This window comes from Danio aesculapii, chromosome 2, assembly GCF_903798145.1.
Source record: "Danio aesculapii chromosome 2, fDanAes4.1, whole genome shotgun sequence".
Lineage (NCBI taxonomy): Eukaryota > Metazoa > Chordata > Actinopteri > Cypriniformes > Danionidae > Danio > Danio aesculapii.
The window spans coordinates 51,215,335-51,243,112 of NC_079436.1; the positions used below are offsets into that span (position 1 = coordinate 51,215,335).

At 36.7% G+C, this 27,778-nt stretch overlaps 1 protein-coding gene across 1 annotated transcript in view; it reads left to right on the plus strand.

Moving 5' to 3' along the window:
• lrrc24 (leucine rich repeat containing 24) overlaps nucleotides 1–27,778 on the plus strand; it is a 54,797-nt gene that overhangs the window by 8,538 nt on the left and 18,481 nt on the right. The window contains exon 2 of the mRNA XM_056445412.1: nucleotides 25,502–25,676. Within this exon, the coding sequence (XP_056301387.1) occupies nucleotides 25,515–25,676 (162 nt within the window). The 5' untranslated portion in view covers nucleotides 25,502–25,514. The remainder of the gene's footprint in view (nucleotides 1–25,501; nucleotides 25,677–27,778) is intronic.

Below are 27,778 nucleotides of genomic sequence, written 5' to 3' on the forward strand. Positions count from 1 at the left end.
TAATTTGTACCCTACTAAAAGAAACAGTTACAGTGATAAGAATCATTATGAAGAATAACGACCCAAAACAAAACAATGCCTGAGTCCATTATGGTAATGAGCATTTCAGGGCAAATGTGATTAATTTATTATTCATAAAGACACAATGCCAAATAAATGGGCTACTCTTTTTTTTTTTACGCACTACACAAAATATAATTCTTCACAATTGTCTGCTGAAATGCAACCAGGACTTGTTTTCATGACATCCAGTCTCAGTTTCCCACAACGCATTGATTTGCATCTTAAAAAGTTACAAAAATCTGCAGACAGTGTTGCTTCTCTGGCAAACGCACACACATATATATCGATCTGTGCTTAGAGACCGGAAAAAATCGATGGCAGCAAACCGCATCTGGACGCGCTACTGCGATTAAATAACAGGCAGATGTGTCTATTCATTTGGACCATCCGAAATCCAGGCTCTCTGGATAAATTGGACACACGCCAGCACACGCAACACACATCAACACAGGCCTCGCATCGATTCGCAGACTGTATGAGCGGCTCTGTCTGTTTGCTGAGTGTGTGTGTGTGAGTTTACTTTCGATGAGGAATGATGAAAGACAGCGGGGTAAAAGTGTATGTTTGCATCTCTGATTACTAGCCAGCGTACAGAAAGCGTACAATCGCTGTAGGAGAAGAGCACGCAGAGCAACAATTTACATGCATTTTGTCTCTTCTCTTAGCTGAACACAGAAAGATGCGCCTTAAAAATCATGTTTTCCAGCACTTTACTGACAATTTTAACCTTGCAAAGTGTGAAAGAGTCTTAAAAGGCTTCTGGTCATACATATGTCGGTCTGGAGATATGGCTTCTGAGACTTTTTGCCACTTTTTTATGTGCCTGCTAGGATAAGTAAGTGCGAAAGCTTTAGAAAGATAGCATAATACCTCACCTCAGTGTGCTGCATAATTTAAGGCATAATTTAGGCACGTTTCAGGTAGGCAAGGGGAATTGAGGATCAGCTTTGTTCCCTCACAGATAACTGAAAAAGACAAGAAAAACAAATAGGTTTGCATTCGACATGAATGCAAAAACACGACCACAAACTCAGGAATATAAATGCATATAGGATAGTAAGCAACCAAACATGGAACAGGTGAACATAATTAGTAACTCTCAGAAACTATGGTAATCAAAATACACACTGTAAAATCTTATGTGCTATTTACTTAAAAAATAGCGGTAACACTATTGCACGTATTATTTTTAAGTAGTTTAAGTAGTTTTAAGTACTTTTTAGCAAAAACCACTTGAATGAATCGTGAAAATTACAAATTTTTTTGAGTGTTCGATGAGGATTTTTTTTTAGCAAAAACTACTTGAATGAATCATGTGAAAATGACTAGGTTTTTTTTGAGTGATAGAGGATGATTTTAATATAATTAGTGGAATGTGCTTTTATAATTTAAGCAAATCCACCACCATTTACTCATATTTATTTATTTTTTTAAGCAAAAACTACTTGAAAGAATCATGTGAAAATGACTAGGTTTTTTTTTTGAGTGATAGAGGATGATTTTAATATTATTAGTGGAATGTGCTTTTATAATTTAAGCAAATCCACCACCATTTACTCATATTTATTTATTTTTTTAAGCAAAAACTACTTGAAAGAATCATGTGAAAATGACTAGGTTTTTTTTTGAGTGATAGAGGATGATTTTAATATAATTAGTGGAATGTGCTTTTATAATTTAAGCAAATCCACCACCATTTACTCATATTTATTTATTTTTTTAAGCAAAAACTACTTGAAAGAATCATGTGAAAATGACTAGGTTTTTTTTTTGAGTGATAGAGGATGATTTTAATATTATTAGTGGAATGTGCTTTTATAATTTAAGCAAATCCACCACCATTTACTCATATTTATTTATTTTTTTAAGCAAAAACTACTTGAAAGAATCATGTGAAAATGACTAGGTTTTTTTTTGAGTGATAGAGGATGATTTTAATATAATTAGTGGAATGTGCTTTTATAATTCAAGCAAATACACCACCATTTACTCATATTTATTAATAAAAAATACTCACTTAATAAATGTAATATATATCTATTTAGAATGAAATACATACACGATGCATTTTTGCCAAATATCATTATTACATGTTCCACTGATAACAAAATGGTACATACAATTTGTTTAACAGATCTATTAAAAATTTACAGCAATGTTAAGCTCTGAAAAAACTTCTTTATCCATGTCATGGAAAAAAATGTTCTGCCAACTTTCTTTTGTAGGAATATTCACATTTTAGACAAAATCTGACAGAATTGCGCAACATATAAAACCAGCATAAAAGCTGTATCTCAAAATAATAGCAACACAATCAGTTAATGCACTGAAAATTCCCCTAAAGTTTGTAGGAGTGAATTTGTGTCAGAAACTTATTATAATAGATTTTAATTTGAGGAATATTTGTGTAAAACCAGTTCAGCAATTCTAGATTTTCCAAGCCATGACTCACTCATCCTCCAAGACAATGCAGAAGTCCTCATGGTTGGACATCCCTCTGGCAGACAGCAATTCTCTGTGCATTCCCACACTGTAAAATAAACATTACGTTTATCATTATTAAATTATGCAGTTGTAAATTTCAAATGTTAAAGGTTTACTAAAACACATTAAGTGAACACATTAAGAAAATAAACAATTTCTTTGTATCTTTGTGAACAGTAACTCTCCAAAATGTTTGAGTAGACGTTGATGACTTACACTATAACACAAGTACACAAGTATTTTGACTAATAATGGACAGGCTGTTTTCAAAATGTAAACTAGGGTACAAAGAAATAAGTTTAACCATATTTATACAAGGAATAGTGCATTCAACAATGTAGTGTTTGTGTTATATTTTTGTTTTTTGTAAAAATGCAAAAATATAAAATGCAGTTTTCTGAAGACCATAAATATCTGAAACAGTTTAAAACACTTACATTGCACTCCTGGATGAGCTCTTCCTCATTTTCATACAAATACACCAGCAACAGAGGATGACATCTCTCATCTCCTCCCTGATTTAATGTGAGGTCTGATGCAACAAAAGTGTAGAAATTAGTAATATTGCCTAATAATAATAATACACAAATAACATGATAAAAATACCTGCTGTATGGCATTCATAAACTGCACCTCTTTTGTGGGACAATACTGTAAATATTTACTTCATTAAGCAAACAAATATTAGTATTTATATACAGTATTATATATAAACAGTTCATTACATTACATCATCAATGCTGTAAAAGGAACCTTATGAAATGGAAAAACACTAGCTGTGCATAAACCCCATTGAAAAGCTATATAGCTAACATAATAGCTTAGGCTAACCAACAAGTTCATTGTTGTTTGTTGTTTGTTATATGTTGCCTGATCTAACTAGGCTCCTGAACAGGCTTGAACAGCGTGTGTCTCTCCTGAAAGAGCTTATTTAAGACTATAGAAAATTTTAACTCTTAAGACTTACCTCTTAACATGCTCACTGTTGATCTGCTCCTTCAAAATGTCGTCTGATCACTGCCGTTGTTGAGATTCAAATGCAAACATCTTAATCAAATCCACATAATTGAGTCAATTGTCTTAAAATAAACTTGAAGCCATCTTTCCATAATTTTATTAGCTTAATTGGTTTCTCAAATTAAGCCTAATAATTGCACTAGTTTGCTTAAAAAATAAGTGAAATTTATATCTTGATTGTATTAGCAAAATCTTCTCAATATTTTACAACAAATCCAAAATATCAAATTTTAAAACAAAATATTACCATTATTTTTAATGACCACATACATTTTTTTATGAAAATTACAAGCCTAAAGATTCATTTTTTACAGTGCAGGAACCAAACCTAAGGCATGCTGAGACTTTAAAGGATTAGTTCACCCAAAAATGACAAGAGAAACAGATAGGTTTGGTTTCGATACGAATGCAAAAACACGACGACAAACTCATAATGCATATAGGATAGCAAGCAACCAAACAAGGAACAGGTGAACATAATTAGTAACTCTCAGAAATTATGATAATAAGAAGACCAGGAAACAAACAGGAAATACTGAGACTTTAAAGGGTTAGTTAACTCAAAAATGAAATTTTGTTATTAATTACTCACCCTGATGTCAGACCAAAGCCCTGAGACCTTTGTTCATCTTCTGAACACAGAGTAAGATATTTTAGGTAATATCCGAGAGCTCTTTTAACAGCAACTGTCCAGAGATGTTCAAAGTCCAGAAATGTACCAAAAAGATTGTAAAAACAAAATAAATGAACATAAAGAGTTCAGAATGAAAACCGTAAATCGAAACCTTCCTCTTGAAGTGACAGTGGACTATATTCCTGCCACGGAGTGGTTATAATTATTTATAAAAAACTAAAGTCAAGGACAAAATAACTCGCTGCTGGACTTTTATATTTTTGAGCACAGTTGGTTTTACTTGTGTATTTCTATTCTATTGAATGTATTTATTATTATCATTTTCCATAAATATTAGGACCTTTTTTTTTTTACCTTGTCCCTTTCTGCTATTGTATTGTCAATGGATTGACAATTTCGTGATCTTTGAAACATACAAATGTCATATAACTGATAATCATTTTAGTTAATCATGGTTACAATTTTGACTAAAATAATTATAATTACGAATCAATTTTTCCCATAATCGAGCAGCTGTACCTCCAGGCAGCTCATCAAGGACCAAATCCTATCTAAATTAAATGGGCAAGGAAATATGTACACTACATTCATTCATTTTCCTTCGGCTTAGTCCCTTATTTATCAGGGGTATATTTTATGCAGCAGATGCTCTGGTAAACACCCATACACTCTCACATTCACACACACACACACTCATACACTATGGTCGATTTTGTTTCCCAATTCACCTATACCGCATGTCTTTGGACTGTGAAGGAAACCGGAGCACCTGGAAGAAACCCATGCCAACCTGAGGAGAATATGCAAACTCCACACAGAAATCCCAACTGGCCCAGCCAGGCCGAACCAGCGACCTTCTTGCTGTGAAGCAACAGTGCTAACCACTGAGCCACCATGCATGCTATAGGGATTTTCTCTCTATGTATTATATACAGTATAGTAATATTAAATACACAGGTATGTCCATAATATTTGCTGTGTTAAAGGGGACCTATTATGCTCCGTTTTACAAGATCTAAAGTAACTCTCTGATGTCCCTATCATGTTTATGTGGAGTTTTGGCTCAAAACTTCACCCCAAAAATAACGTTTTATAACTCTTTGAAACTGCCCCTTTTATGCTCCAAATTGTGCCGTTTTAGTGACTGTCGCTTTAAATTCAAATGAGATTGTGCTATTTTCAAAAGAGGATGGAGATACAAATGCCTGTGTGTCAGCATAGTGGCAGATTCAAAAACAAGACTAACGTCCCATGTTAACGATGGATAGATGGTCACTAATGGGCGGGGCTTTCCCCCTCTGATGACATGTACAAAGTGAGAATGTCAATCAAAATGTTTCTGCAGACTGCTTATATCAAGTACGATTATAAACAAATAAAATGAATAGATTTTTACCATTTTAAGCTGGTTATATTCTAAAATGGTTGCCACACAATTGTGTTTAAACCCCTTTAAAAAGTGATTTTTGCATAATAGGCCCCCTTTAAAACTTGTTTAGAGTTTCTAGAGTTATTCACGGTCTGCTAATATGATAGTAATTCTGATTAACAGACATTTAATATTCTATGGTTGATCTTTAAGGAGAATATTCAAACATTTTTGTACCCAAAACTGCTTAAAAAACTTCACCGTCTGTTTAGAGCTTAACAAAAGCCACAACCATAAAAAGAAAAAGATAAATAATTCATAATAAGGTAAATAAACCCTCAAAATCCCTTCACATAAATCAACAGATTGCTCAAACAAAAAAAAAAACAATGCACAGAAATAGCAATATAAAAAGCTCTGTCTTTCCCTGCGCATGACTAATAATAATAATAAGTTATTCTCGCAGCCCATTTGACTGAAGGCGGATGAAAAGTGCACCACTGCAAAAGCATTTAATGAATACGTTTCCTCCTTTTTATTTTCTCTCTTTGTTTCTCTGTGTGTCTGACTCTCGCTCGTCACTGCGCCCGCAGGCCTTGCCTCCAGAATCCATGCCCTCTGCTATTGTTTCCATGACAACCTGGGAGGCACGACCGCAGGGCATCTCTGTGTATCTGCACTCGCGCTTACATTTTCCCTCTTTTATCTGCGTATTTGAGCTCTTCAAGTGCTCTTATTCAAACGCTGAGCTTTATGTTCACATTAGGGACGACCTGACGAATGCCCGTGTCAGATGATGGGCGATAGGTGTGATTTGTATTGATGATCTGGGTTGGTCCTGGCACTCGACGCTTTCAGATCGGCCCATTTCCCTCTTGGCGTCGGCGGGCATTAAGAAAGCACTCCGGGGAGCACATTAGGGTTGAATATGATGATGTTTTATGAGGACGACAGGTGTTAAGAGTTTATTCACATGCCGCATGACGCATGTAAATGTGACGGCAGGTTTATGGGTATATGGTTACATTGAGATAAAATGACAACATTGAGATGTCAAGCAGTGAGCAATGAGTGAAGTTTTTTTGGCATTATTTTCTTATGAAGTCCTGCTGTTATTTAATTAGGAAAGGTGAAATTGGGAGAAATATATTTATGATTAATTTTAAGTATAATAGTAATATATTAAAAGAATATTTTGTGATAGAGCACTTTTAATACAGTTTAGCACACTTCTATTTTCCCAAACTAATTTTGTATTTAATGTACTAAGAATTAGTATTAAGCACATTTTAATATAAACTTAAGACCATTTAAGTGTACTCAACTCTGTTATTTTGAGACACCATGAAATTGAGCTAAAATGTGTATTTAACATATAGTATCTGCATTTAAAAAAACTATATATAGTTACAAATACACTTGAACTCTACTTTTAAACATTTATAAGTATATTTAAGTCTAATTTAAAATATAACAATATATGAAAACAATAGGTAACACTTTATTTTGATGGTCCATTTAAGTATTAGTAGACTGTCTGCTTAATATCTGTTGATACTGCTGCTAAACACACATTTAACTGACTATAAGAAACTTTGCAAGTACATCAACTTACAGTAATCCAAACCCTGACCCCGACCTAATAATCTACCTATAATCTAATGAGAATTAGTTGGCATATAGATGCAATGTAACTTAAATGCAACAAACAGACCATCAAAATAAAGTGTGACCGAATAATATACAAAATGTGAAAAAAGCATGCTAAAGTACACTTTTTTTGGCTTAAAAAATGGAAATCACTCAGCCCATGACTTGGTGGTCAATGGGAGATTAGTAATGAGAAGAGTAATTTTTTTTCCTGCCAGGGGGGTGTTCACCTGGAGGTGTGACGACACGTGAAAACTAATTGCTAAGAACTTAATTTGGACAAATTTAAAGGTGATTTTCTCAATATTAGATTAAAAAAAAAATCTCAACCAAACATTGACCCATCTTCACAAATAAATATATGAAAAGCAGTGTTAAGTACAGAAATTGAACACTTTTAGACTCCCCAAAAATTATAAAGCACTGTTTATTTATTTATTTTTGTTTCTTGTTTATTATATTTTATGTACAGTGCATCTGGAAAGTATTCATAGCGCTTGACTTTCTCCACATTTTTTATGTTACAGCCTTTTTCCAAAATGAAATAATCTTCATTTATTTCCTCAAAATTCTCCACAGAATACCCCATAATGACACTGTGAAAAAAGAGTTTTTGAAAATGTTGAGCTCAGGTACATCATTCTTGAAATGTTTCAGCAGCTTAATTAGAGTTCACCTGTGGTAAATTCAGTTGATTGGACATGATTTAAAAAGGCATACACCTGTCTATATAAGGTCTCAGGGTTGACAGTGCATGTCAAAGCACAAACCAAGCATGAAGACAAAGGAATTGTCTGTAGATCTCCGAGACAGCACAAGGCTGGGGAAGGTTACAGAAAAATGTCTGCTGCTCTGAAAGTTCCAATGAGCACAGTGGCCTCCATCATCCATAAGTGGAAGAACCACCAAGACTCTGGATGATTGGGGGAGAAGGGGCTTAGTCAGGGAGGTGATCAATAACTCGATGGTCACTCTGTCTGAGCTCCTTCTTCTGTGGAGAGAGGAGAACCTTACAGAAAGACAACCAACTGTGCAGCAATTCACCCATCAGGCCTGTGTTAGAATTCCAAAAACCTTGCCTGGAATTTGCCAAAAGGCATCTGAAGGACTCTCAGTCCACAACCGTACATTCACATGGGGCTTCAGCATCAGTGCTTGACAAAGAGTGTGTCTGAAGTTGGGGCTGATGTAATCATCATAGCAGCGTGAGCCAATGAAATTAGTCTGCAATCGGTTACTGTCTGAGCTGGGGTATTTGCATAAAGCAATCTGATTGGCTAACACGTCTGTTGGTGCTTAAAGTTGAGAAATTCCCAACTTCTGCTGCGAGCAACGACGGATCCACATTGCAGTTCGGCAACGCCTGACCTCACCCATTCCAATTGAATGGGAAGCGTTGACGCTGACGCCCCGTGTGAATGGGCCATAAGAAACAAAATTGTCTGGTCTGATGAGACTAAAATGTAACTTTTGGAGTGAAAGCCAGGCGTTACATTTGGAGAAAACCAGGCACCGCTCATCACCAAGCTAATACACACCCTACAGATAAGCATGGTGGTGGCAGCATCATGCTGTGGGGATGTTTTTCAGCAGCAGGAACTGGAAGACTAGTCAGGATAGAGGGAAAGATGAATGCAGCAATGTACAGAGACATCCTGAATGAAAACCTGCTTCAGAGTGCTCTTGACTTCAGACTGGGGCGACGATTCATCTTCCAACAGGACAATGACCCAAAGCACACCGCCAAAATATCAATGGAGTGGCTTCACAACAACTCGGTGAATGTCCTTGAGTGGCCCGATCAGAGCCCAGAGCCAAATCCTATTAAACATCTCTGGACAGATCTGAAATGGCTGTACACCGTCGCTTCCCATCCAACCTCATAGAGCTTGGGAGAATCCGAATCAGAAAGAGCTTTATTGCCAGGTATGTTCACACATACGAGGAATTTGTTTTGGTGACAGAGCTTCTACAGTGCTACAGAATTACAGACACAGGACAAAAAAAAGATAATAAATATATTTTAAAAACAGAAGTAGTGAATGCAAATATACAAATTGACAAGTGTATCTACAGGTATATTACTATACTCAACGTTATGTGTGCAGCTGTTATGTGTTATGTGAGAGGTACTGTAAAGAGGAATGGGCAAAAACTCCCAAAGACAGGTGTGCCAAGCTTGTGGCATCATATTAAAAGACTTGAGGCTGTAATTTCTGCCAAAGGTGCATCAACAAAGTATTGAGCAAAGGCTGTGAATACTGATGTACATGTGAATTTTCTGTTTTTTTATTTCTAATTAATTTGCAACAATTTCAAAAACTCTTTTTTCCACATTGTCATTATGGGGTATTGTGGGTAGAATTGAGGAAATAAATAAATTTAATCCAATTTGGAATAAGGCTGTAACATAAAAAAATGTGGAAAAAGTGAAGCGCTCCAAATACTTTCCGGATGCAGTGCATGGAAAAAGACCGTTTTGATCTAAACTAATGAAATCTTTCCAAATAGAGCTACTCAATTCATCTGGTGAAAATCTGGTGTATTCATATTGCAATATATATCGCAGCAAATCCATATATGGCAATGTCATATTTTTCCAATATTGTGCAGCCCTATTTCAGATGTATAGATGGCCTTTATGACTGGTTTTGTGGTCCATTAAAGCAAAAATTAAACCAGCCTTCAAAATGAGAAAACTACAGCAATCCACTATATGAGGAACGTGAATAAACACACAAACGCATGTTAAATCCACAGTTTACCTTTCATTGTCCTTGACTAAGCTCACATTTTCTTTTCCAGAGCAGCACATACTGTAGTAGATTGAGTGTCCAGCTTTTCCTGCTACAAGGACAGTGTGGTGTCTCCCCGCTCTCGTTCAGGGCAGACACTGAATCAATTGCCATTTCACAAATCGTGGAGCCGTTACATACAGCACTCCTGATATGAAACCCGATGATGCCCAAACAAAGCTCCGTCTCTCAGCGCATTCAAGACTGCTGCAAACAATAAACAAGAGTGTGTGTTAGCATGTCAAAACCGCACAAGCCTTATAGCTCATCCAGAGCGAATAGAATTATAAGCAGACTCACGACAGAACGAAAAATCACTGAAGCAAAGCTGACATTCATACTGTAGATTATCCAGAAACCCAGAAGCTGTTCGGTGACCAATCGTGTCTGTTTTCTGCTGTGTACTTGTTTAAGTAACTGATGAGCCCAATTTGTTGCACGTCATGAATTATAAAATTGTATTTTTCTTCCAACACTGTAAAAAATGCTGGGTTCCACACAATCCATTTGTGTTGAGAAAACATGAGCAAATTAAGTTAATAAATATTAAGTGGATGGGCAGCATGGTGGCTCAGTGGGTAGCACAATCTCCTCACAGCAAGAAGGTCGCTGGTTCGAGCCTCGGCTGGGTTGGTTGGCGTTTCTGTGTGGAGTTTGCATGTTCTTCCTGTGTTCGCGTTGGTTTCCTCCGGGTGCTCCGGTTTCCCCTACAGTCCAAAGACATGTGGTACAGGTGAATTGGATAGGTTAAATTGTCCATAGCGTGTGTGTGGGTGAGTGTGTATGGATGTTTCCCAGAGATGGGTTGCAGCTGGAATGGCATCCGCTGCATAAAAAACATGTGCTGGATAAGTTAGCGGTTCATTCCGCTGTGGCGACCCCAGATTAATAAAGGGACTGAGCCAAAAAGAAAATGAGTCTCAATGTTATCATTTTGCTATTTTTATTTGTTTGTAATTAAATGTCTAATACAGGTTGTAGTATAAAAACAAGTTTAGATTTGTCCATCTGTTGGGTTTTGGAGACGTATGTATCACCATATGGGCCATAGGAATAGGACGTGTGTTTGGATATAACTCAGTTATTTTGACCACACTTCATTATTATTGTTCATTTATTCGTTTGCTGGAATTTAGAACTGAATTTAGAAATAGTTTTGAAACAAATCTTTGCGCTTAACAAACAAAATTAAATATTTAGGCTGATTATGTCTTCAGTGGAGTAAGTTTCTACCGTTTCCTTATCCTAAAAGTAAAGTAAAGTAGAGAGTAAAAGTAAAGAGAAAGTAAAGAGGCCTATTGGAGGACACTCGTTCTTTATCCTTGCACTGCAGATGGTCTGTTTAACGGTTTCTTCACTAGTGAAACGTTCAGTTTTTCCACTTACAAAGTCCGTCATGTAAATAGCAAATGTGCCATGGTGCGATGCAACTGTCTCTGAAAGGGAATGGGAAATGAGATTCTGCTTGGTTTAATGAACGTTATACTTAAAACACACTTATCACTCGTTAAGGGAATAAACACAACCCTGTTAGACCATGTGCAGGCGCAAAGACCGTGTTATTCTGCCTTTAAAGTAGCAAAAGTGATTCAGACACACCCTTAATCCTTTAGACTTTGCGCTTAGGTTTGTTAAATAAGGTCCTTAGTTTTAGAAAAGTTCCAGTGACAAATCATGCCTTTGTGTTGTCATTTTGTGTAGTTGTTCAGTAAATCAATGGTCTGGAAAAAATTAAAAAAATAATCACCTGAAGTGTTTGAGTATTTGCTCTTATTTTCTTCCACTCCTCTAAATCCTGAAAATCATTCATAAACGCACTTTCTTCTTGGTCCGCTTGGCCCTCGACTGACATGATTCTCCATGATCCCACTGCAGTGGTTTACAGTTCACTGGAGGGAAGGATTATTGGTGAATATATTGGTGAAAATATGGCTGAAGCAAACTGACTGTAGATCATCCAGAAACTCAGAAGACAGGAGCTGTACGGTGACGAATCCTGCCTTTCTGTTTTCCTTTCTGTAGTTGTTCAAGAAACTGATGGGTTGAATATGTGGTAGAACCACAGACGTGATTGCTCTTGTTCTTTTCCACCACTCTAAATCATAAAAAATTGTATATGAATAAACACACTTTTCTTTTTTTTTTCCTGGTCTGTCTGGCGATCCTCCATGATCGGGTTGCAGTGGTTTACAGTTCACTGGAGGGAAGGATTATTAGTGAATAATGACTGAAGCTCCAGTCTGTTTCTCCAAGGCTCATGAATCATATAAGGCTTCCGAATACCTGCAATATTGCACATGAGTCACTCGGACAACTTTATGATGCTTTTGTGGTGCTTTCTTGTCTCTTTAAAAGCTGAAAGTCACAGATATCTTCTCTCCATTTGGGCTGAATGTAAAAAAAATAATGTTTTGAATGACTTTAAGTAATGACTAAAGTAATGACTTTTTTTTGACTGAACTTTTTCTCTTTTTTTGCATTTAATAATTTCCCAGTATTTAGATTTTCACATAGTTGCAGGCCCGTAGCCAGGGGTGGGGGGTGGGTAGATCAAAAGACCTGGAAGGATGCCCATCCAGCTGCAACCAATCACTGGAAAAATTCCAAATGTATTACATCATATTTCATTAGAAATAAAAATAGGAATCTGTTAAAGTTTTAAATTAAAAAACTGTAGTCTATTGTCATTTGTTATGCAAATTACAAACCAACCAGTTCACTCAACTTTCCTCAGTCACAATTTGGCTTTTTGAATAATAATAATAATAATAATGAAAAAGAAAACACAAACATAATAATAATGTAGAGATTCATGATTTTTCTAGGCTTTCTTGTAAAACAATGTTTAAAAATTCATAGATGACAATAGCCTAATTAGTATTAACATTTACTTCATTATGGGCCACGTTTGGTGCTTCACAGCTTTTTATTGGACATTTTTTTATTTCAAGAATAAGCTCCAAGATTTAGAACAAAAGTTACTTGCAAAATGTTTTCTATATTTAACAACAATACAGTAGGTCAGTAGTGACAGATGACCTCACTCACATCAGATTTCTTACACAGCTGGATGTTTGACTTATGAAAAATAATTGTTTGCATTGGACAACACTGAAGTCAGACCAAATTGACAACCAACAGATGATACTACTTGGTCTTAAAGCCTTTTTCGAATGGCTATTTTCACAATTTATGATGGCATAGCAGTCAAAATAGGACAAATGAGCTCATGTATGGGACAAATTTTGGACCTTTGTAATAGATTTTTGTTAATTTTAGTAAAGCAAATGCAAATATTCATATTGATGCTTTTTAAAGATGCACTACTCTGTGAAAAATGTATGACGAAGTCAAGACAAAAATTATTTTATGTTGCTTTAACTTATTTTAATAAGCTAATCAGGTTTCAACGTTTTTTTAAGTTATACTAAACTTAGCTTAATATTTTAGTCCGTTTGATTAATGTACATGTAAGTTGAGACGACTACAAAAGTTTATTTGATGCAACTAAAATAATTAAGGCAGCTTTTTACAGTGTATTTATGTACAGTATATTTACATTTTTATTCACTTTAAACTTGGTTTAATACATTTTTAATGTCTTTTTTGTTACAGTCTGCATGAAATCAAAATGTACAATGTTTAGTTTGCTAGCACACGGGTTAAGTCAACAATTGATGCAAGTTAACCTACAAAAAACAAAGGTTGTTTTGATAACCTTAAAACAAAATCAAAAAATTCCAATATCGCTTAGCAAAATATGCTTAGCCACGCCCCCTCCAACCTTTAGTTTATTCAAAAAGAAAGCCCCGCCCCCTACTCAATATTCAGCTGGAAACAAATGAGTTTATTTTCCTTCGGCTTAGTCCCTTTTTCATCAGGGGTCACCACAGTGGAATGAACCGCCAACTTATCCAGCATATGTTTTACACAGCGGGTGGCCTTCCAGCTGCAACCCACACCAACACAAGGACAACACGCAAACTCCATACAGAAATGCCAACTGGCCTAGCCAGGACTCGTACCAGCGACCTTCTTACTGTTAGGTGACAGTGCTAACAATTGAGTCACTGTGTCGGCCTGGAAACACATCCGTATACTGAAATAATAGTCTGTGTATACTTCTGGTTCACTTGGACCTTAATTCTGTGTTGTTTTTATTTCTTTGATTTTTTTAGGATTCTTTTAATCCTATTTCTATATAAAAGTACTAGGATTTACCATTTTACTAGGAAATCTGCTATATAAATATACATGCCTTGCTTCGCCTATTGCTTTCAATCTGTCAGTCTATCAATACGTCTGATTTGTGATATCTTCGAAATCCATCCATCACTCCTCTGTTTTCCACTCTCAAAACCCACCACCATTCTTGGAGGGAAAGTGCAGTGAATTCCAAACACGAGTCTTATGATAAAACAGCGTGAAGCCGCTAAATATTAGATTCTGCAGATGTTCGTGCTGCTTTTAAAGGATCTCGTCTGGCCGAATAACTTCAGCATCCAGACGCAAATGCAAGGCAGCGTCGATTCGCACACAACATCGTCTTTTCAACAGCCCACAGCTCCTTCCTTTGACTTGCCGATGTTTGTGAGGCGACACACGTAGCAAAAGAAAGAGACGCTGAAAGCAAAACTCATTCAGAATTTCCCATTTCCCCCCTCCTTTTATTCAATCTGCTGTGATTTCTATTCTCTTCCTCCAATGGCGTTTGAGAGCAGGACAGTGGACTTGAATAGGCTGCCATTTCTCCACTGATGCTTATCATGTCTTTCTCCTTCATGCTTTGAGCAGATGAAAAGGCTTATGTGGGTCACGTTGCATTAATCGAGCTCGCTGTCCTCTCAAATACTCTCTAAATTAAGCAACAGGCATGAAATATTCACATTTGCTTAGGGTTCATCATCCAGTGACACATTTAAGCCAAGAACAGCCCCAAATTAAAGCAAGCAAAACGAAACCATTCATTAGCCGTGTTTCCATCCATTTATTTAATGCAGATTTTGGAATATCGCATGAAAAAGCCTTAATGGAAATGCCAAAATGTGTTTACAAAATGCATAGCCAGCAGCTAGATCTCTGCATCTCTCACATGATCACGCACTGAAGCGAAGCAGGACTGAGCCTGGACAATACCTGGATGGGAGACCACATGGGAAAATAGGTTGCTGCCGAAAGAGGTGTTATGCTGCGTTCACACCAGATGCGGAACGTGCGAATAAATCATTTGCGCGTCAAATCCACTTCACAACAGACACTGATTCTGCCCGATGACTCTAGCTTCGTTGCTAAATAGCTAACATGGTTTTTAATAGAATAGCTGTGTTTATGCACTTTAGAAAGGCTAAAATCAGTGTATATATTCGTTCGGTGCCATGTCTGAGTTCACTAGACCCTTTCAGAGGTGCACCCAGCCCTGTGAGTTCATTAACTCCTCCAGAAACTATACTTGGATAATGGAGGCTTTCAGCGATGCTTCAGAAAAAACTAAACTCAGTTTGATGAACTGTTGTCCCGTGTCAGCAAGAGGATTTCCCCTAGGGAAACCAACAACAGGTGCTATATCTTAATCACGCCCCTACAAGAGAAAGCTCCTGATTAGTTTACCCGGTGCGAACGTCTGCTGAAGTTCAGATTTTTCAACTCGTGCTGCTTAATTCAGGCGAATGACGATGATTCGCAGAATTGAAATGCCGTCTCATTCATGCGTATTGCACAGCAGGATGTGTATTCACGTCTTTGCAATCACTCGCACTTAACGCTTCATCTGCGTCTGGTGTGAACGTAGCATTAGTGAGGCCAGCAGGGGTCACTTACCCTATGGTCTGTATGGGTCCTAATGCCCCAGTAAAGTGAAGGGGACGCTATACTGTCAGTGAACACGGTCTTTTGGATGAGATGTTTAACCGAGGTTAAAAATCCCAGGATATAATTTTCCCAGTTGCCTCTGTTGATTTGCTTTATCACTCTGTCTCCTCTCCACCAATAATAATTATTATTATAAAAAAATTATGCACACAACTGAGTAGGATGAACTTTTTATTTGATAACACTGTGTCCTAACTACTCGCAACACAGTGACACAAAAAACACGTGTTTGTCCCAGCCACAGCCATATCACCCTACAGCCCAAGACCGGTTACTCACTAAAGCTAAGCAGGGTACCTGGATGGGAGACCACATGTGAAAACTAGGTTGCTGTTGGAAGTGGTGTTAGTGAGGCCAGCAGGGGGCGCTCAACCTTCAGTCTGTGAGTCCTACTGTCCCAGTATAGTAAAGGGGACACTATACTGTCAATGAGCGCCATCTTTCAGATGAGACGTTTAACCGAGGTCTTGACTCTCTGTGGTCATTAAAATGCCATGGCACTTCTCGTAGTAGAGTAGGGGTGTAACCCCGGTGTCCTGGCTCTTACCCAACATGGCATCCTAATCATCCGCCTCCACAGAATTGGCTCTATCACTATTTCTCCACTCCACCAATAGCTAGAGTGTGCTGAGCGCACTGGTGCTGTTGTCCTGTGGCTGCAATCGCATCATTCAAGTGGATGCTGCACACTGGTGGTGGTGTGGAGAGACCCCCCCTTGATTGTGAAGTGCTTTGGGTGTTTGGCCAAACACAATAAATGTGCTATATAAATACATATTACATTATAATACATAACCTTCTGCGACAGCGTTGTGCAGAATTTCTACTTTAGAAAGTTTCTATTTCCGCGACGTCAAGGCAAAACAACACCATAAACTGCTCTGCAATTATCTCCTCAGGTACCGATTATGGGCTTTATTCAACGTTTAATGCTACCAATGGGGTTAAGAAAGCATTTTCCATGACATTTTTTTCTATACTACTGAAAGCAGCAGCAGACAGTTCACCTCAGACCTTGAAAATTAAATAACTAGCAAATGGTCACTCACCCAATGTATTTTTAACAATGGTAAATGGGTTAAATATGTATTAATTAGAATAACCCTTACAATTTGTTGGGAGCGGTGACTGATATTAAAATTAATGGCTGTTATTTCAAAGTTTCTGTTGTGTCACGCTCTGTTTGCTGCAGACAGCCAAATTGTTAGTCGTTGGTATCTTGTCTCGTCACTTGTAGTTAGGACATGATTTAAGTAAAACGTGTTTCCAAATTTACAGAATAAATTCCAGTGCGTGTATCAAAAAAGTTGTGTGATTTTGACCAGAAATGTGCGATGAGGTGACAATAAGAGTGAGCACATTGTAAAACATCTAAAATGTTCTAAAATCTCTCAGCCAAAGTCTGTCATCAAACTGGTTCAGAATTATCATCTCCAGAACTGTCACAAAGAGTATTCATATCCTGAACTGTCCCAAAAAAAGTGTCTCATGCCTCTAAAAGCCACCTTCATTGCATTTCAGCACGCTTCTGAAATGTAAGTAATTTATTATGTAAGAAAGTGGATTCTCCAACAGCAGCAAACTCCATTTTTCTATTGATATTTGGTGCCAATTTTGTTCTCATTGACTCATTGATTGAAATGGTGCTTCATTCGCAAATGTTTTATGCAATATTTAGGTTTTGCGCATCGATCTAATTTGCATATTTGGATGTAGACAAGGCTACAGTCATGTGCTCTTACTGAGATGCTATTTCACGATTAGACTTTTGAGCACTATTCAGGATCTTTAGATGTATCTTAAATCTGCATTTACAAATTGCCTCATGTCGCTTCTGGCGCTGTTTATGTCCGGTATTGACGTGTTTCAGTTGATCAGATTACAAGAGGAGGAAAATGCTTTCCCATTTACACCTCATGTTTTAATTTGTCCCTTTAGTCCACTTTCCTTTTTTGATGTTGTTGTTGAAGCTCTGAGCGTGAGTGTACTTATGGGCTTTGTCCTGGTCTTTCAATCTAACATTGTGCAATAAGCTCATGCAATTTACATATCAATGAAGAGACAATGCAAAATGATACCGAGCGGCATCTTTTATTCTCAGATCAAATTTCAATTAGACGTTTCACATCGTATTGCTCCAGGTTAAACCTCAATTCATTCTGAGGGCAAATGCTATTATTTTTCAAGCAGGGCATGTAATATGCCATCGTATATTGTGAGCATGGATTGTTGGATCAATTTTTATTATAATTTTTTTTTCTTTTCATGCAGACCAAGAGATTTCAAAATTATTATTTTGGTGCAGATCCAAGTGCAATACAATGCAGTAAAATGCCCTGTTTGCACCTGGAATTAAAGTGTTAATTCACCCAAAAATGAAAATGATTTCAATTACTCACCCTTATATTAATGAATGATTCACCATCATATTGTTCCAATCCTCTGAGATCTATGATCATCTTCAGAACACAAATGAAGATATTTTACAATAAATCCTAGCGCTTTCTGACCCTCCATTGACAGCAACGCATCCTGACGTACAGAAAAGAAACATTTCAGTGGTTAACTATCAACTCCATGAACACATTTGTGTGCCAAAAAAACAACTCTGTTTGCCTTTGTCAGGTCAGGGTGTGCATTTATACCACACTTGCAAAACAATTCTTGTTGCACTGCTGACTCTAATAGTAATATGTCATTCTGCCCATAGTAAGTGTCTTATTTACCATTTTGTATTTACATACTGTTCATATTTACAGACAACTGTGAGGGGATAATTGTGTTTATAACTCGTCTATTTAATTTATATTAAGCCTTAAAATTCTGCATAATTAAGGGCGTGGCCACTTGAGTGACTGGTCACCTCAGCTAATTCCAGCTGCTGAATTTGGCACATACAGTGGGGAAAATAAGTATTGAACAGTGAACATGTCACCAGTTTTCTTGGAAAATATATTCATGAAGGTTCCATTGACTTTTCACCAGATGTTGATAACAACCAAAGAAATGAAAAGAAATCAATTTAATTACTTTACTAATTAAGTTGAGTGTAATAAGATGAAATGACACAGGAAAAAGTATCGAACACATGAAAAAAGGGAGGTGTAGAAACACGGTGAAAGCCCAGACAGCAGCTGAAATCTGCTGAAACCCTCTGCCCTTCCTCATTGTAAATGAATATTAGCTGCTTCGGTCCAACATCTACATTAGTAGGACGATGAAGATGGCAAGACAATGATTCAAAACACTGCCAACAAAGCTCTCAAATGCTTTCAGCGGAAGAAAATCAAGCTGTAGAATGGCCCAGCCAATCACCTGACTTGAATCCAATAGAAAATACAAATTAAAGATCGGATTTGATAAACAAGACCCACAGAACCAAGATTTTTACACACTGTTGAAGTCTGTGAGACTTATTTCTCCATATGAGAGATGTCTTTAAACAGCACATAGACATATTTTCTAAGAAAAATGGTGATGTCTTGAAAACTTATTTCACCACTGTATATCTTACCTGTGCTTTTGTTTTAGGTGGCTTTACACAGTCTATTGCTTTTTGGTTTTATTTCTTCCAGTTATCAAACAATATGGCATGCTGTGGACTTAATTACTCTCACAGACCATTCAAGTCTGGCCTCTAAGTTTTCGGGTGAATGATACTCTTGTATAATTTTATTTATAAAAGGCATTTGTTTCATTTACAGTAATTTATTTATTACTTATTAGTTTATTTAAAACCTTAATGCACTCCATCCATACTGCATTTGTATTTTTTACAGTCCATAGTGAGAACCGATGAGGAACTATTGCAAGATCACACTTGAAATCAGAGCTCTTGTGCTAGACTGAAATGGTACCCCGTTGTGCTACACAACTGAGATGAAATATCAAAAAGATATAGGTGTCCTGCTAAAGTTTGTTCAAACCTTCATTTTGGCTTCAAACATAACCAGAAGGAGCCTTTCTGAGAACTGAATCCATGTTCCTGATATTGTGGTCTATAACTGTATCCCGCTTTCTCATTGGCTGGTGCTCATCACTTATGTGCTCATTTCATACATGATTATGAATTGCTGACAGGTCCAGATACAGTACTTTAGCATCCCAAATATTTCACAGGCATTGGCAACACGTCTGTAATCCTCTTAGATCACATCTTTGATCACACACACTGCTTGATTGTCACTAGCCTGTACAGGCATTGATTTTCCCTTGATTTCAGGCATTTGTCTGCAATTTCACCAGACCTGTCAGTGAGTGAATTTGTGGCTTATGCAGTTTGAACTGCAGATTATTGGGGAGATATGGAATATGCAATTTTGTTTTTGAGTATTGAAATAACAGTTTTTCTTAAGATATCTTAGTGAAATGCTATTTTTATTAGCTACTTTTCACATTTTTTTAAGAAAAAGTCCTCATTTTCATCCATTCATTCATTTTATTTTACGGCTTAGTCCCTTAATTAATCTGGGGTTGCCACAGCAGAATGAACCACCAATTTATCCAGCATATGTTTTACACAACGGATGCCCTTCCAGCTGCAACCCATTACTGAAAAACACACATACACTCCTGCATTCACACATATACACTACAGACAATTTAGCTCACCCAATTCACCTATAGTGCATGTCTTTGGACTGTGGGGGAAAGCGGAGATCCTGGAGGAAACCCACGCCCATATGAGTTATTAAATATATATTTTTATTATTACTAATGTAAAAAGTTAATATAGATTTTCCGATCAAATGTAATCTTATTCAGCCTAAAACACTGTCAAAGTGCAAACATTTGGAGATTAATACACTTAGAATGACTGAATACCTCTGCAAATATTCTGACTCTTATTGGCTGTTGTCATTTTTCTCTCTCGTCTCGACTCCCGCCAATAGCTTTTATTTTCAGCTCTAGTTTCACCTTTTGGGCATTCCAGCCCAGTGGATCCCAAAGTGGTGGTCGTGGAACAATGAGAGGGGGTCACTTTTTAACTGCACTTTTGCATTTCCAAAAAAATCTAATCAATTTTAATAAACTATTTAGATTACTATATTTTATCCATGGCCTACAGAAGATAAAAATATAGTTACATTAAATAAAAAACATGCAAATAAAAATTCATCAGCCTTTCAAAAAAATTTCCATTGGATTGCGACATCTTTATGGCAGCCAAATACATTAAAAATAAATACAGGTGACTGAACATGGTGTATGATCTCCAAGTAGCGGTCTCCAAAATGAAACCAAGAATAGACTTGTACTGTAAATATTGCGCCGACCCGTCTCATTAATATTAAACTGATAATGTATGTCTGGTAATATTTTTTCCTCTGGAGAAAGTCTTATTTGTTTTATTTTGGCTAGAATAAAAGCAGTTTAGATTTTTTAATGAACCATTTTAAGGCCAAAATTATTAGCCCCTTTAAGATATATTTTTTTGATAGTCTACAGAACAAACCATCATTATACAATAACTTGCCTAATTACCATAACCTGCCTAGTTAACCTAATTAACCCAGTTAAGTCTTTAAATGTCACTTTAAGCTGTATAGAAGTGTCTTGAAAAATATCTAGTCAAATATTATTTACTGTCATCATGGCAAAGATAAAATAAATCAGTTATTAGAAATTAGTTATTAAAACTATTATGTTTTGTGCGATAGATGCAAGAGGACACGGTTGCTCATGCCTTTTGGCTCTGTCCCCTATTGAACAGATTCTGGACCAACATTTTTGACTGGTACTCCAAGGCTTATAGTACACTTTTTCTGTCAGATGCCGAACTTGCCATCTTTGGATTTTTACAAAACACATCTTCTCTCCCTCAAACAGTGCAAGACTCTTTAATGCAAGGCATGGTGGTGGCTAAAAGGCTATTGCTTAATAATTGGAAATCACCGTTACCCCCCCCCCCCCCTCATTCCAGAACTGGATTTCTAATATGATATCTGTTATTCAGATGGAAAGACTCTATTTACTAGCTTTTTTATGGACTAGCTCCACGAGAAAATGTTTGGCTACTTGGGGTCAATTTCTTGATTTATTTGACAAATCTACATCTGAAGAGCAATCCAGTGACCCTTCTGAGGTTTAAGCTATACACCCTCTCTAATTTTAATTGTATGTTTTGTGACTATGATGTGTGTGTTTTGTTTTTTTTTTGTTCTTTTGTCTCTTTTCCTTGTTGTTTTCTTTTATATTGCCTTTTGTTTGTCTAAAGTATGAGCCAATGTTTGTTCTTGTTCTGCGTGTTTGTATATATATATATATATATATATATATATATATATATATATATATATATATATATATATATATATATATATATATATATGTTTAAAATAAAGTAATAAAAAAAAACTATTATGTTTAGAAATGTGTTGAAAAAAATCTCTCAGTTAAACAGAAATTGGGGAAAATATTCAGGGGGGCTAATAATTCTGACTTCATCTGTATATAGTTGTTAGACTGTTGCACTTTTTTGTGTTGTCAATATACTCATGTTTATATAGGCATATTGGTGTGTGTGAGCTGTTGCATTCAACATTTGTATGTTTATAACCACCTCTGAAAAATGGTGGGGGTCGTGAGTACTGGCATTGTTATTTTGGAGGTTGGAGGCTGAAACATTTGGGAACCCCTGTTCTAGCCAATAGCACAACAGCAACTACTGAGTAGACAGGTATACAAATAGTTAGACCCCATCTGATTGGTCAAAACTTGTGTAAACAACCTATGAATGCAACACAAATGCATGGCACATCAAATAAATGTGATTTATCACTATTTAATTTATCTCTGTTAAAGAGATACTGCATATACTAATATTGCCATAACATTTTTTTCTTAATATATTGTGCAGCAAGGCAGCACAGTGATTAGCACTGTCGCCTCACAGCAAGAAGGTCACTGGTTTGAGTCCCGGCTAGGCCAGTTGGCATTTCTGTGTGGAGTTTGCATGTTCTCCCAGTGTTAGCATGGGTTTCTTCCGGGTGCTCCCATTTCCCCCACATTCCAAAAACATGTGCTATAGGTGAATTGAATAAAACTAAATCATCCCTAGTGTATTTGTGAATGAGTGTGTTTGGGTGTTTCCCAGTACTGTGTTGCGGCTGGAAGTGCATCCGCTGCGTAAAAAAACATATGCTAGAATAGTTGGCGGTTCATTCCGCTGTGGCAACCTCTGAAATAAACACTAAGCCGGAGGGAAATGAATGAATATTGTGCAGCCCTACTGCAGATGCATCTTACACCTGTATTTAGTGTCATCCACGAGTGATTGGATCAACAAACATGCATCCTAAACAGGGCTTTTGATGCACATGGACCTGAAAATCTTTCAGAGGAGATATATTTGTCACAGCATGTTTCCGAGTCTGTAAGCTCTCAGACAGTCGACCTAGAACTGCTAAACGCACACAGAACTCCATATTGATCCTTTCTGAGAGACTAGGATGCGGCTCTGGCTCTCAGCAAACTCTCTTTCACATAAAGAAAGAAAGAGTTGTAGCTTTGGAAACAGCACAAAGAACGGTTTTGCTGGCAGGATACAAAGAGACTTTGGATTATCTTGTCTTGCTTTTCATGATGTTCTGTCAAAGAACAAACAAATTGGGTCTAGAATATGTTTTATTGTGTCAAAAACATCTGACAAAAACAAAATCAGAGTTGAATCAGAACATAATAGATGTTCAGATGTCACTGTGGGCAGATTATTGATTGACTGATTCAGTTATATAGTTAAAAATGCATGTTAAACAAATAGGTAATGTTTTCATGTAACTATATATATATATATATAAATAAAAAAATTTTTATGGCACCCAAATACATTAAAAATAAATACAATGTATGTAAATATTGTGCCGACCCGTCTAATTAATATTAAACTAATCAAATGAATAAATGACTATAAAATACATATACTGCAGCAGTCAGAATTATTAGCCGCCCTTTGATTTTTTTTTCTATTTTAAATATTTCCCAAATTATGTTTAACAGAGCAAGGAAATTTTCACAGTATGTCTGAAAATATTTTTTCTTCTGGAGAAAGTCTTATTTGTTTTATTTTGGCTAGAAAAAAAGCAGTTTTACATTTTTTAAAACTCATTTTAAGATCAAAATTATTAGCCCCTTTAAGCTATATATTTTCAGGTAGTCTACAGAACAAACCATCATTAAACAATAACTTGCCTAATTACCCTAACCTTTAAATGTGTCTTGAAAAATATCTAGTCAAATATTATTTACTGTCATCATGGCAAAGATAAAATAAATCAGTAATTAAAAATGAGTTATTAAAACTATTATGTTTACAAATGTGTTGAAAAAAAATCTCTGTTAAACAGAAATATATATATATATATATATGTGTGTGTGTGTGTGTGTGTATGCATATATATATATATATATATATATATATATATATATATATATATATATATATATATATATATATATATATATACTGTCCTAATTAAAAAAAAAAAAAAAAAAAAAAAAAAAAAAAAAAAAACATCAAGGCATGATCATATTCTCTTTTGGTAATATAAGCGTAATCTAGAGGTCATTGCCTTTCATATAAGCCACTTCTGATACCAAATGATCAACTAGAAGTCAAGTTATTATTTGTTGTTCCTAAAGCTTGGATAGTTTCTCGAGAAGCAAATATGGCACTGAAGACCGGAATAATAATGGTGCTTTAAATCGCAGAAATAAAATAAAATGGAAAAATATACTAAAGTACATATTTCCAATAGCAATATCAGTTGGCAATATTACTGTATTTTTCATCACATAAATATGGCCTTGGTGAACACATTTGAGAGACTTTCATTCAAAGCACTTTTCAAAAACCTCACTGACCTTAAACTTTTTATCCTTTGGAACAGATGAACTTAACAGACTTTTTAATTAATATTACTATTATTATGATAATGCATACACCGATTTTAGTTTTTACAGTTTAAACCCATTTCCACCATCACATACAGTCATACAGTCGGCCGCTGAATCAAAATCTGGGTCCAGCGGGCCAAAACGCGCACGTCTTTGTTCATAACTCCTCTAATCCATGTCTTAATGAAAAGCTGGGGATTTGAGATGGATGAGGCGAGCGGAGCAGGCGCAGGGTTTGATCTGCTCTCCTGGGAGAGACGTGTTATGAGCGCTGGCCAGTGTTTGCCGTTGTATTTCATATTCTCTTAAAACAGAAAAGGGATCCTGACGGCGGTGAACATGTGCACCTCGAGCCTCATGTTTAATTAACCAAAGCCCACCACAGATTCCTCCTAAGAGACTCTTCTGTAGGGACCAGCAGGCAGAATTGAGCGCTCTCCGTCTTTTTTTTCCCTCCTTATGTTGACTCTACACTTACTTCCCTTTCTGCACCGCAGGATTCAATTTTCCGATCCACTTAAGCGGGATTCTCATGCGTTACGGATCCGATTAGCTCACACGTGCATGCGCTCTTTAACAACAAGCCCCGTTTTATTTTTTCTCCCTTTTATTCCAATTATTCCGCTGGTTTAACTGCAATCCATCTCTGTCTTCTTTTCTCTTTCCTCTCTTTTGCCCTAGTTCTGAGACTCTTTTCTATCACTCCTTCTTTCCTGTTTTTTGCAGTGTTTTTTCGGAGATGAATCCTGGTCAGATGTCTGCGGTGTTGGTGCTCATGTTGGCCCAGCTGTGCTCTACATCTCTGGCTTGTCCTTCTGGGTGTCGCTGCTATAGTTTGACTGTCGAATGCGGATCCATCGGAATCAAAGAGATCCCACAAGGCATCACACAAGGGACGCAGGTGAGTGATCGTACAGGAAGTGTCAGAATATAAATGTGTTAATATTTAGACATCTCCACGCGACTTTGCATTTCTGATATTTTGTCTTTCATTTCTTTTTGAATTAACAGCAGTTGTTTTTGTTGCTCAAATGTTAAGGGAGACATTGCAGTAGTCTAATCAATAAAAATCAGACGCACTTTCAGACAGTTCTAAAGCTAAAACTTCACAATCAATTAACTCCATCTTTATCTGTAGTTTCCGCTACATTCATTTATCCGTGGTGGAGCGCCACACCAAAATTCATCCCGCCACGACTACATTACAGCTTCTCATTCAAAACATTTGGTCGTTTATTTAAAATACCGGGTTATAATCGCACCAAAAACGTGTTAAAAGGTAAGTGAATTATAACAGCGCAAACGTTTCTGTAATCATAGTAGTGCTGTGCGTTATTTATTTCACCCTTTAAGGTGACGTGCTGATAGACAGACTGACTGACAGGTGCGTGATGCATGAGGCCAGCAAACACGGCGTAGCTTTCAGTTATGATGAACACAGTTTCCATAATTATATTTTATTTATAGATAAAGGTCTGTGGCCCTGCATACAATGACTTTATCTTGCTGGAGTTTATAGCTGTTTCCCTTTACTTCAGGACACACTAATGCCGCTCTGTAGGTCTATTGGAGACATTCATAAATATTCCTAGCAAATCTAATAAATGTTGGAGACATACTCGTTACATAAACGCACTAAGTCACACTTCAGCAGTGTTTATTCGAGACCGCACAAGAAAATCTGCACCTGAGCAGCGGATATTTGAGGGCGCGCAAGAAGTTTTGTGCACAAGCACAGAGATTGACATGCTCGTAAGCGATTACATGAATGCGATCTCGACTTAATACTGCGCTCACAACATTTGTCAATGAAATAACGCCACATGTAGTTGGTAGATCTGTGTAAAATGCCCAACAGAGTCTGCCGCCACAGCTGGAAAAAATCTAAGAGGAAACACTGTTATCAATAATTAAATATTATCTTTGACAAGTTTATCTTGACTTAAATTAATCTCGTAGCAATTTGCAAGTTCTATCAACCGATCTTTAGTTAAATCATTTAACAAATCTTCAGACGGAGCACTAACAAATGCTTCAACTTTTGAGGCCATTGAAACAACAAATGTAAGGCAAATATCCCCCAAAAATATTTGAGGAGAAAAAAAGATTGGATTAAACAGTTCACTCTAACTAAAATTTAAAGCTAATTAACTTAACCCTAGTCTTCAAACAGTTACTAGCGGAGGGTTCTTATACACTATAAACCAGCGTTTGCAACGGCGACCAATTGACAAGTCACCACTACAAAACACAGATGTGTACCTGAGACAACTGCTCTAGCTGCGTTCACCATACCAAAATCACAAACTAAAACAAAACATATTTTGAAGCATCTAAAGGACACCTTACTATACCTGCTCAGGGAAAAGCATATTCCAAAATGAATCTCCCCCCAAATATACAAAGATGTCCAGACTTACCCAATGGCAGATTTGGGCATGGGCAATATGGGCGATCGCCCAGGGCAGCATCTTGCTGGGGGCGGCATGGGGAGACACTGCAAAAAACATGTGCCCCAGTAAAAATCAACTGTGCCCTAACCAAAAGCTTCGAGATACGATTTACTTCATGCAAGGGAATGAATGTAGGGTGGTAATCCCAGAATAAAGACGTTAGTGCGCAAGTGTGTTATTCTCTATGTGCAACAAAAACAACGCTGGTCAAAACAAATTGACGCAGAAAACCGTTCCCGCGCCCCCACACTGCTGCTCCTGGTCTCGGTGTGAATCCCAATTGTTTACATGCACGCCGATAAAATATATGCCGCTCATGCGCCGTGAAACCGGATTAAAACAGCCTTTTATTTAGAGGTGTCGGCATGCAGCAAGTTTTGCAAGTAAACAAAACTAAAGTTTATATAATATGATGATGATCTCTTGCTATGAAGCAGAAAGGAGAGATGATGAGTCAGGAAGGTAAGACTTCATAACATTAATTCTCTGGCCATGATTCGGGTCTAAGACAACAGATAATACTATAAAACATATTTTTTGTGTTCTATAG